Below are 12,383 nucleotides of genomic sequence, written 5' to 3'. Positions count from 1 at the left end.
AATATTGGAATGCTACTCAGAGATCTTAAGTGATGTTTTTATGAGAGGAGTAAATAGATTATATTCTTTTTGTATATATTATATGAAATATGTACTTTTTTTCCTTCACTAGGGTTTTTTCCCATTGGATTTTTCCTAGTAAGGTTTTAGTGAGGCATATTTCATATATATATGGATATCTAAGGGAGAGTATTATAAATATTATAAAAATAAATAGATGCCCTTTGCATAGTGTCCTAAAAGCCATGTGTCAATCTTCATGTTATCCATGTGCCTTGTAGTTATTCATGCTTGATGTCTATGTAAGACCACGTCCTACTTGCCACTTTGCCTATAAATAGTGGCATTTGAATCTTAAAATCACACATATTGGTGAGAAATCCACTTCAAATTTCCACTAAATTTTCATAATTTTAGTTATTTTATTTTATTATTACATTAATATTTACTTATTTATTATTATATTTTCTCAATATCGGTTGTGCTCCTCAATTTCACAACAAATACAACTATAGATAATTAAATTTAGAGTAAAATTAAGTACAATTTTAAATATGTACCTGGACTAAAATTCTTCAATTTTTTATGTGAAAAATTAAACGTTATCAAATGAGATTTTCTTTCTAAGTATCAAAATGAATACTTAAAATAAATATACTATAACAAAAATATTAAATTTTTAGGACAATTGTTTTAAATGGTAAACTATTTAAAATATTTTTAAGTATAACAAAATATTATTGTCTGTCAATGATAAACCGCAATAGATTTCTATCATTCAGTAAATAATAATCAAATTTCTAACATAAAACTTAGCTATGCGTCCATATATATGTTATATATTTATAATCATATAATTGCACGCACGCACACATGCACGCACATGCACGCACACATGCATGCACATGCACGCATACACACACATCTATATATGTATATATATATACATACATACATATACATATGTGTATATATAAATATATGTGTGCTTATGTATGTATGTGTATGTATATAGATGTATGTATGTATGTATATATATATATATATATATCTTCTTTTATGTTGTATATACATAATAATAATAATAAATTGATAAAGGTCTGCAATTTGAATCAAATTAGTAGCATGAATTAAGAATCGAGAATCAAATATACATAGAAAATGTAAAGCAAAAAGAGATCGACACAAAGATTTATGTGACTCACATAAGTATGTTAGCTACGTTCATAGGCATAGGGAGAACATTTTAGAGAGAACAATATATATTACATAATCGAGGTGCCTCTAAAGTTAGAAAATTTATATAGTGTACTTATCTAAATCCTGGAGTCATAAATAACATAATAACGTAAAGATGACAAATAAGTAGATAACTTAAGCACCACATATACCAGATTCAAAGCATTCAAAAAACATGAAATTAAATCTATCAATTTATTAACACAAAAAAATTGAACAAAGTTGGATATTGGTTTGAACTTGGTGAAACGACTCTAAAATAAACAAAATAGAAAAGAGGAAAGAAACAAAAAATGGAGACAACAATAAATTAGTGCATAAAAAGGAAAGAAATCTTGTGGCAAGAGAGATTACCGAGTGCGAAATAAACAACTTACTATGCTGCATAAAAGATGGTTGTACAGTTTTTTTTTTTTTTTTTTTTTTTTTTAGATGTTGCGGAAAGATTAGGACTAAAATTTTAAAAAAAAAAAAAAATAGCCATAAATGTCTCGAGCCGTAGGTATAAGGTGAAATTGGTCGAATTATTCTTTTTAATGTAAAATCTAAAGATAAAAGTTTTTGAAATTATGGACAACTATAAATCTATTTGATAACTATTTAGATCCCATTTGATAATAATTTTATTTTTAGTTTTTGTTTTTTAAAATTAAATTTATGGACATTACTTCCACCTTCAAATTTCTTTTTTTTTTTGTTATCTACTTTTCACCAATGATTTAAAAAGTCAGGCCAAATTTTGAGAACAAAAAATAGTTTTCAAAAAGTTGTTTTTTGTTTTTTTAAATTTCGTTAAGAATTAAACCATTGTACTTAATAAAGATGCAATTCATTGTTAAAAATGTGGATGGAATAGGTTTAATTTTCAAAACCAAAAACAAAAAATCAAATGATTACCAAACGGGACATTTATTTTTTATTTTTTTTAAATTAAGCCTATAAACATTACCTCTACCTCCAAAATTCTTCCTTTCCTATCTACTTTTTACCCATAGATTTAAAAACCAAACCAAAATTTGAAAACTAAAAAGGTAGGCCACATTTGGTAACCAATTTGTTTTTTGTTTTCGTCTTTTGAAATTAAGCTTTTGGACACTACTTTACCCCAAAATTTCTTTGTTGTTATGTACTTTTCATCAATGTTTAAAAAACCAAACCAAACTTTGAGAAATAAAAAAAATAGCTTTCAAAATGTTCTTTTTGTTTTTTGAACTTGGCTAAGAATTCAACCATTATACTTAAGAAAGATGCAAGTATTTGTAAGAAATGTGGATGAAATATGCGTAATTTTAAAAAACAAGAACATAAAACTAAATAGTTACCAAACGGTCTGATAGCTTTAAAAATTTGTTTTTGTTTTTGAAATTTGCCTTAGGATTCAATCATTGTACTTGAAAGTGGAAATCATCCTAAAAAATAGAAAAAAAAAAAGATAAATATAATTTTCAAAAACTATTAATCAAAATCGAAATGGATACCGGATAGAATCTATGTTATATTTATAATATGGTATTTTTGAAAATTTGGTATAAGAAGAAAGAAAGAAAAACTTGAAACACAAATATCATGTGATTATCTTTGAAATAAAGTTGAATTTGAATGTGACTATTTCTAATAAAAATATATATATATATATCTTTTGCAATAATTTTTAAACTACACAATTACATTACGTTTGTCTTTTTAGAAAAATAGAAACTTTCAAATACATTGTATGTGAATTCTTTACCTCAACTAATGTTCATCGGTCAACATATATCTCTATACAAAAGAAGAAAAAAAACTACAACGTATTAAAATGTGGAGTTGATGAATTTGAATGCCTTTGTGCCATTTTTTTTAATTATTATGATAGTATTTTTAGGAATAATAATAAAGTATATAACAATATTTTAAAAAAATTACTAATATTAGTAAAGTTTAGACTTTTATCACTAATAATTTTTTTATTTTATTAATGAAAAAATACCAAATCTTAAACTATTCATATAAGGAAATATCATATCATATCAAATCAAATCATATTATTTTATTTTATTAATGAAAGTACCCAAATCTTAGGCTTTAGTAACGCTAGATTCAAAAAATTTCCATTTTGGTATTTTTGGCCCTATTTAGCATAGTAAATCTAGGGCTGTTCAAAAAACTCTACAACTCGACAATTCGGACTATCTAACAAATTGATTGGATTAATTTTGTTCTTAAATTAGGTTGGGTTGAACTTTTTTTTATTTTTGTTGGGTTTGATTGGATGAAATATCCCAAACCGAATTATATAATAATAAAAAGAATATATATATATATATTTTTCTTTATTTAAAGCTTAACTACTTTTGATGGATGAGTTTGTAAATTTTTAATATTTTTCTTTTAAAATTATTATGATGTTTGTCTTTCTTTAAAGTTTTAATAAAACCACATATACTATTTATATATTTTAAAATAATAAGAAAAAATAATTTATAATCCGACATCCCAATCCGAATTGTAAGGATTGGGTTGGGTTGGATTGGACTAACAACATCAACCCAATCTAACTCAATCTATATACACCCAATAAATCCACAAGATTTTATCTAAAATAAAAAGAATTAAAAATTAATAAAAAATGAACCAAAATATTTATAAATAATAGTAAAATATTGACTTGTGATAGATGGATTGTGATATTTTTTAATATTTTTAGCAGTTTTTTCCTTGAAATAATTTCGAAGTTCCATTGGAAACCTCTCTCCCTCTCGCTAGGATTCTTCTTTTTGTAGCCTTTCGGTGCTTAATTTCAACACCTTTCATTCTCTTTCTTCACTTTCCTTCCTCGTAATTCTCAGATTTTTGTTCTTCCTTACTTCGATTCCATGGTCTCTTCAAAATGCTGATGTTCCTCACCGGAAAAAGCCTGAAAAAAACCTGCAATTTCTGACTCTTTTGTTCCCCAAATTCGTTTTTCCCAACCTTTTGATTTTGCTGATTTGAATTCCAAGAAGCTCTAACGCTAATGGCGATCGATGTTTGCTCTGAGATTTCCACAGTAGGAATCAGTCCCAGAATCTCGTTTTCTCATGATCTGAACCAAACAGATTCGTTGCCTTCTTCTAATTTCGATCGCGATCGTCTGGATTTGAGTCTTCTCGAATCCGATTTCGATTTCTGCATTGGTAATCTTCTTCGGCAAGATCTCTCCTCCGCCGATGAACTCTTCTCCAATGGCAAAATCCTCCCCAAATCGATCGAGCCAAACAGAGAGATTCTTAAACCTAACCAATCTCCTCCTCTAATTCCTCCGATTCCTCCCGATCCATCCAGAAACTCAGTCTCCTCCGAGAAGAAGAGCCTTAAAGAGCTTCTATCCGCCAGTTTCGACGGCGATGAGAAACCGCAATCGAAATCCTTCTGGCAGTTCAAGCGAAGCAGTAGTCTCAATTGCGAAAGCTCCAAGAGTAGAAGTTTGATTCGATCCTTGCATTTTCTCTCCAGAAGTAATTCAACTGGTTCCACTTTGAATCCGAAACAGCAATCGGTTTCTAAGGAGAGACCGAATTTGCAGAAACAGGCTTCAATTTCCAGTAGTAGAAGATCAACTTCATCCTCATCTTCATCTTCTTTCTCCAACTCGTATTTTGTAAATTCGTGTTCTCAAAAGCCTTCAATCAGGAAGAATTTGGGACCGAATAATGGCAATGGAGTTCGAATTAGTCCTCTTCTCAATCTTCCTCCGCCATACATTTCCAAAGTAACTGTCAGTTTTTTCGGATTTGGTTCTCTGTTTTGTAATGGTAAGATTAAAAAGAAAAAGAAATGAAAGGAAAAAAAAAAAGCATCTCTATGCTATGTTCATAAAATTCTTCTTGCTTGAAACCGATTCTTCAAGTACAGATTTAGATTGATTTTATGTCTCCATTATTTCTGTTTTTCAAACATGTGATCACTCTCTGCAAATTGGAACAATCAGAGAAATCGCATTATATTATTTTGAAAGGAACATGGTGGGAATTGAAGAAAACAAAAAATCCCAAAGTGCAAAAATCAGTCCAAATTAAAATTGTATTTACAATTATACCCTTTAACTTCAAACTATATAAAAGAATCGCCTTCAAACTTATACAATATTTGGCCAAGAGTCATGAGTTCGGGAGCGCAAAAAAGAAGTTTAGGAAACAAACTAGGCCGAAGGAAGACGACCCAACTTACCCGCCTTGGTCGAGACCAAGGTAGCCTCCTTCCCTCTATGACAACCCACTTCCTGGTTGGCTCGATCGACATTCCTAAAATCCTTTTAAACTATTAATCTTTTTTTTTCAATTTTTATAATTACAATTGAAAGTTTCAAGGTGTAAATACAGTCACCAAACATACTTCGGAGATGATTGTTGGTAAGAGAGTAAAAAGGATTCATTCACATAAAAAAATGTATGTAACTTAGGGGACACATAAACAAGTAGTGATGCCATTTTCATGGCCATAAAACTCTATTTCTCTTATTTTACCCATTTGGGTTTTTTTGTTTTCTTTTTTTTTCCCCTTCTTTCTTCCTCAATAATGACTCTTATGGGCTGTCCCTTTGTTCTTTGTTCTTTCCAACTTTGATTGAAGCCTTCTTTTCGTTTTTTCTGCCTCTATGATTGTCATAATTTCATGTGGAATCATCTCTCTCTCTTGTAATAATTGGTTTCAATTTCAACAGCCTTTTTTTTCTTTATTTTTTGGTTAAAGGGATTGGTTATTCCAAAAGTAAGTTTGAAAGGGAGGTAATTGGTATTAATATTAGGGTCACCTTTAACTTTAACTTTATCTTTGTCTTTATTATAAGCTTGGATTTAACTTGTGTATTGCATATTTTCATTGCATATAAGGGACTGATTTCTCTTTGTTCTTTTTGTTTTTTTAAATTTGAGTTTGTAATGAGACAATTAAGAGAAATAGGCTCTACTCTATTTGTCAATCTCCCACTATTGTTTTTACTCTCAATTATGTCACATTCTCTACTTAAATATTCTTCTCTTTCCACAAAAGTATCTATTCATATATAAGTTGCTGGTTTCTTTTATTATTATTGGTAGATGGAAAAAAAAAAAACACAAATAAATATTAATTGGGTATTGAATGCCATCAATATTGTATGTATATATGTTCGATGAAATATATAATAAAGAATATAAAAATTATCAATAATGCAAACGTAATATTATTCATAGAAGTTTTTAAAAGAAAGTTAACTTTTTTATCCTTGTGGTTTTAATAATAAATTTGTTTGTGTTGGGAATGTCCTAAACCCGCTTAACATATTCTATTTATCAATAAAAATATTATTGAGTATTTTATTCAATAAGTTGTTAATGTTGCATTCTTTTATGAAAATCTAATAAACAAATCCATGACTATAATATGAATACTTTAACTTTATGTGGCAACATCAAAGAGGATCAAGTTTTAGTATATAGCCAAAATGGTAAGTATATAGATGAGATTAGGTACCTCATCTTGGTGACACTAATGGATATGACCCATTTTATATATTGATACAAATGATGTGATCCAAAAATCATTCATGTGAGACATGTGAGTGGAGGCATCTAGTGCAATGAGTTTTCATAAGACCGGACCTCGAAATAGTCACTTTTCTTTATAACAATCGTTTATTGTTAAAACTGACTATTTCAAATTTAATGACCTAAGGGTAACTCGATCTTAATTCTGAGCTAACTATGAACTCCTGTTTATTAAGGAACTATTAAAACTGACCATTTCAAATTCAATGACATAGGGTAACTCGATCTTAATCCTGAGCTAACTATGAACTTCTATTCATTCAGGATTATCCTTTGATCTGCGTAGGTGAGAGTAGTCTAATAGCACTGCTCAATAAGCCTCCCATTTTGGGGATAAGACCGGATAGATAGCTGGGGACATAACTTTACAAGATGGAATTCACTCTTACCGACTTAAGGTAGCAGATAGGTTATTCTCTTAAGCGTTGAGACAATCTTAAACAATGGGGTCCTGCACTCTCATGATTGAAAGGGTTATAATTTATAAGTTGGACTATAAATAAGTTATTCAATAGAAGATCAATGGGAGCTTAAAGAACAAGATGTATTTATAGGGGTAAAACGGTAATTTTGACCTAGCTATAAATACGAACGACCTGTGAAGGATCGACTTACCGATTATTGTTAAAATGGACAGAAATATATCTACGATGAGGAGAAGGCAACTATAGTTATAGTTGTATGTCTTGGTAGTTAACGAATAGTGATTAATTCGGTTTAAAGAGTTTAACCAATTAATTGCAAATCGTTGGAGCACATTGTTCGCACGAGATTTCAAGAGAAATTTATTTCATGGAACTTGAACTTTGTATTTTTATTAATTTTGTGGAAAGTGAGTACAATCTCTCATAATGTTTTTATGCTTTTAAAATGAACTATAGTTTTTAAGCTGGTTGATCTTCTTAAATGATCGGCCTTTGGGCTTGTTGATCTTCTTGGATGATCGGCCTTTGGGCTTATTGATCTTTTTGGATGATCGACCTTTGGGTTTGTTGATCTTCTTGGACGATTAACAGGGGTTTGATGACCTTCTTGGAGGATTAGTGTTCGCACGAGGCTTTTGGAGAAACTTGTTTCGTGGAGTTGAACTTGAGTTGGTGTTGATGTTGATGTTGATGTTGATTTGATGCGATGTGGTTCGATCTCTAGTACTTGATGCTTTGATCCTCTCTCAGTCGAATGCATACACTTGATTTGAGGAAGCGAAGCGCATGATGATCTAGGAATTGAAGTCTTGGAAGAATGCTTGTATCTCTGAAGGACTTCAGTCTTCAAGTGTGTTCAGCTTTAGGAGTTAGGGAGTCCTCTGGTTGTTGGGAGAATTCTCTCTAGGCTCTCTGGAATGTAGGATTCCTGACCTCTCCAAATGAAGAGAATTTTTCTATTTATAGAGTTCACAGGTGGGCTTGAGCTTGGCCCTTGGGTTTGAGGAGATTGAATCTTCAACTTGTAGGATGTGAAGATACGATCAGTTTGCTGAAATCTTCTAATCTTCAAAGCTTCAAATAGTTAAGATCTTCAGTTCTTCAGAATTTACAAACTTTAGTCTTTGAAGCTTGAGAAGCTTTGGTCTTCAGCATTTGAGAGCCCGAGTCTTGGATCTTGGGAGCTTAAATTTTTAGAGCTTTAATATGTCTTCTGATCTTCAGAGCTTTAGTATCAAGATCTTCATAGCTTTGATATGTCTTTGATCTTTAGAGTTTTAGTGACTTCTGATCTTCAAAACTTTGGAGGAGTTATGTTCTTCAGATCCTTGAAGCTTCAAACTTCAGATCTTCAGATAGATTTTGCCTTAAATTTTTCCAACCTCCTCCCAAGTGAAGAGATAATGCCTCTATTTCTAGAGGTTTCTCATGGGCCTTACGTGGGCTTGGGCCTAATTACTTTACTTGGGCTAAAGTTGGGCTTAGGCCCATTTGTTGTTGGATCAAAATATTGGGTTTAAGCTTAATCTTTAATTTAGCCCAAAATTTCACCATGGGTTTGAATTGGGTTGGGCCCAGTCAACTTTAATTACTCGACCCAATCCAACTTATAATTTTTTCAATAGGCTAGGGTTTTCATTGATGATGTGGCGACTCGTGATTCATTGAAATTTTGTGAATTTGATGAGATTTGAAATTAGGATTTAGAATTTGAAATGTTCAAATTCAATTAGGGTTTCTGTTAATTGCATTTGATAAAATTGAAATGTTTGATTTTATTAAAATAAAACGAAATCGGAAAGTTCAAAATATTTAAATATCGATTTAAATATTAGGTGAGGTGTAATATAATATTTAATAATTTGATATTAAATTTTATTAATTAAAATTAGTTTAACTAATTATCCAATTTTATTCAAATTTTGAAATTGTTCAAAATTAGAAATTTGATAATTAAATTTTAAATTTATTGAAATTAAAAATTATAAAATTAAAATTGAATTTGGTTTTTTTAAATTAAATTTTAATTAAATTAAATCAATCAGAATTTGAAGAATTAAAATTGAATTTGAAATTGAAAGTGGAAAAATCCAAGATTGGATTTTTCTACTCAACTTTACACCTCATTTAAATTGAAGTGGCATTAGGCATGTTAAGTTTATTGCATGATTTTCGTGTATAAATTGGAGTTTTGAACTTCAATTCAGTCTTGATGCAATCTGATTAAACCCAGAAAATTCTACATAAATCATCCCTGTACAAACCCTCTTCTTTCTCATAAAAAACCACATCAATTCAATATTTCCACCACACAATACAAGCAAGAGATTAGTAGAGAAGATCTCTGTGGTGGTCTACTATAAGTTTGAAGCATCATTTCATGGAATTTAGCTTGAATTGAAGAGTGTTCTTCAAAGGTATTGTGTTCAAGAAACTCTCTTCATAAATTATGTTTCATTGCATTTTTTAACTCAAATTAATTGTAATTTGAGTACTTATTGATTCTGATTTTTTCCACTGTATCTTAGTTTACTCTATCAGTTTGGTCATTAAGATTCTAAAATATGTACTTTTAGAGTGTGTTTGGTTTAACTTTTTATTTGGTTTAACTTTTTAATTGTCTAATTTTTTAAAAAAAAAATCATTTTGAAAATATTTTTTGAATAAATGAGTTTAAAAAATAAGTTGGTTTAGGATAAACACTTGTAATCAACTTTTAGAAAAATTATTTTTGAGCATGTAATGATTAATCTCTCCTTAAATTATATAGTTCTTAAAATTACCAAAACGTCCCCAAAAGTCATCTACCTCACTTTCATCATGTTTTCGTGGCTACCATTGCCCGTCGTAGACCAACTCAGGCCAAACCTGCGACAACCAACTCGGATCACCTAATGATAAGAACTTGTCGAGGGTTCTTACCATCAAATAATATTTATAATTACTGATCAATACAACATCTACTATTGCATAGTATTAGCAGGAAGATGTGGCGCAGGAAAGTGCTATAATTATTTCAAGAAACTAATTTTCTAACTAAAACGGTAAATGAGGGGAATTTGGTGTGGATAGAGAACATGCATAAAAGTAAAGATAGCAAGTAAAAGTAATAAAATTGAATTATCTAGTCTATGAGAAATGGTAATCTGATGCAATTCGATCATTGAATCTTAAAACATACATCTGATTAGCAAGTACAAAGCCAACTCATGCAGTTCAGCCAATGCATTTAGACTACCAACTTGTTGGAAAAATCAAGCAAGGCCCCTAACTATTAATTAAGACTAACGTCCTAGTTAAATTAAATGTCATCATCCTACTCAGTTAGATAACGTCAATATACTCTTCAAGCATTTGCATTAAGATTAAGACTTTTATTGTGATAATTAATAACTTGGATAACCTGAGTTAAACCACTTTCTCTTTGAATCTAAATTGAGCATGCATGAGTGATCTATGTATAACATACATTTCAAACATACATGGATCCAATTTTACTACTTTTGTGACTAAAATAAGACGAAATATGGAGATAATGTTCACCTAGGATCTATTGCAAAAGTCATGTATCAATGACTAAAGTGTCAATCCATTAAGAAACACAAATCTAACTAAACCAAAGCTCAAAGATGAAAGAAATAATAATATAATTATCATTTAAACTCAGTTCTTACAAGTATACAACAGATTCCTACTCCTAAACTATAGATTAACCTCAACGACATGTTGTGATGATCTAGTCAGATTGATAATCATCCAAATTATATTAAAATCCAAAAAAAAAATAAAAAACTAATATTATAGATGGATAGAGGGTGAAAAAATGAAAAAAAAAATAAGTGGTCATTTGTTTAAAACGATCATCTGGTTCAAAAGTTATGATCTAGCTACAAAGTGTAAGTTTTATAGTAGTGTGATAACATCGCGGTGCTACAAAGCAATGTCACCACACTAGGGCATTTTTAAGCTTTTGGGGTGCAAATCTAGTCCTTAGGAGTTTTTTTTCCCTTTTTACTTCTCTCTGAGGACCAAATAAAAACACTCCATTTTAGTTTGTTTTGCACCCGAATCGTCTCGAGGATCTCCTAAGCTTGATACTCTGAAGCATATTTAAACATTAAATTGCTAAGAATTAGTTCGATTTAGCCCCAAAAACTAGCTATTTTAGAGAACTATCACAACCATTGTTGTGCAGCCACCAACTTCAGCACCCCACCTCTTGCTAATGCCACCAGTCAATTCTGACAACCTCCAACGACCAACTTCAGCCACCACCCCGGGTGACCACCTCCGACAACCCCGTCGGCCAACTCTCGCGGCCATCACCCTAAACGAACTAACTTCAATGACTCTTATTTTAAATTATTAGTTCATAGTATTTTATTGTGATCCTTTATAGTAATTCGACATTAATAAAAATACTTATTGTTTAAACTTGTATATATGTGTGTATATAAAACTTGTGAAAAAGAGTGGCCAAACGCGACTGTTTTTATTTTAAATAATTTTGTCAAAAGTATTTAAATAGAAATGATTTGTTACCAAATATAATTTTTTGTAAGTCAATCTAAGTATTCCCAGTCACTTAGATTGAGAAATAGATTTAAAATATCATTGATATTGATGAGAGAGTTTTATTTATTATTCTTAATGCTGACCAGACAATTGAAATAATATATATATATATATACTAATTTTATAGTAAATTTTATTTAAATTTTGATATCCCAATCCATGGTCGATATTGAAAACCTTGCTATTAATAGTAAAGATATACATACGAAAATAAATGAAAATGCGAAAAAAAAATTATCGTCATTCATCTTCAATTAGATGAGTCGGGAATAGAATCTGGAATGAGAATGAAAAATAATAAATGCCCAATTAAAAATTTTAGAACGTTTAGATTTGAAAATAAAGCCATAAAATTCGATAAAAAAAAAACAATTAAATATATTTAAGGCTGAGATTGAAGAAAGCGATTTGTTCAATTATGATATTAAATAGGTTTAAATCCTTTGGGTCTTAAAACTTTAAAATTTTATCATTTTAGTCTTTAAATTTTTAAAATATCTATTATAGTCCTTTAACACTTTTTATTATGGTTTTTGATCCTTGCCAATTAACACTTTGTTAATAAACTAACAGATGGTGAAGTGTCTCTTATGTTAGT

The 12,383-nt window shown here is 30.0% G+C and overlaps 1 protein-coding gene across 1 annotated transcript; it reads left to right on the top strand.

Moving 5' to 3' along the window:
• Nucleotides 1-3,918: 3,918 nt before the first annotated feature.
• Nucleotides 3,919-5,213, top strand: LOC120076333. The gene has a single exon (XM_039030128.1). It carries the CDS (start codon nucleotides 4,235-4,237, stop codon nucleotides 5,036-5,038), a length of 804 nt encoding a protein of 267 aa, XP_038886056.1. The 5' UTR covers nucleotides 3,919-4,234; the 3' UTR covers nucleotides 5,039-5,213.
• The last annotated feature ends 7,170 nt before the right edge of the window (nucleotides 5,214-12,383 follow it).

The sequence above is a fragment of the Benincasa hispida genome, chromosome 4 (assembly GCF_009727055.1).
Source record: "Benincasa hispida cultivar B227 chromosome 4, ASM972705v1, whole genome shotgun sequence".
Taxonomy (NCBI): Eukaryota; Viridiplantae; Streptophyta; class Magnoliopsida; order Cucurbitales; family Cucurbitaceae; genus Benincasa; species Benincasa hispida.
Note: the sequence above shows the minus strand (reverse complement) of the source record. Positions and strands in the feature narration are given on the sequence as shown.

Coding starts and splice junctions, on each gene's coding strand:
- LOC120076333 (XM_039030128.1), top strand. CDS start 4,235: ATGGCGATCGATGTTTGCTCTGAGATTTCCACAGTAGGAATCAGTCCC.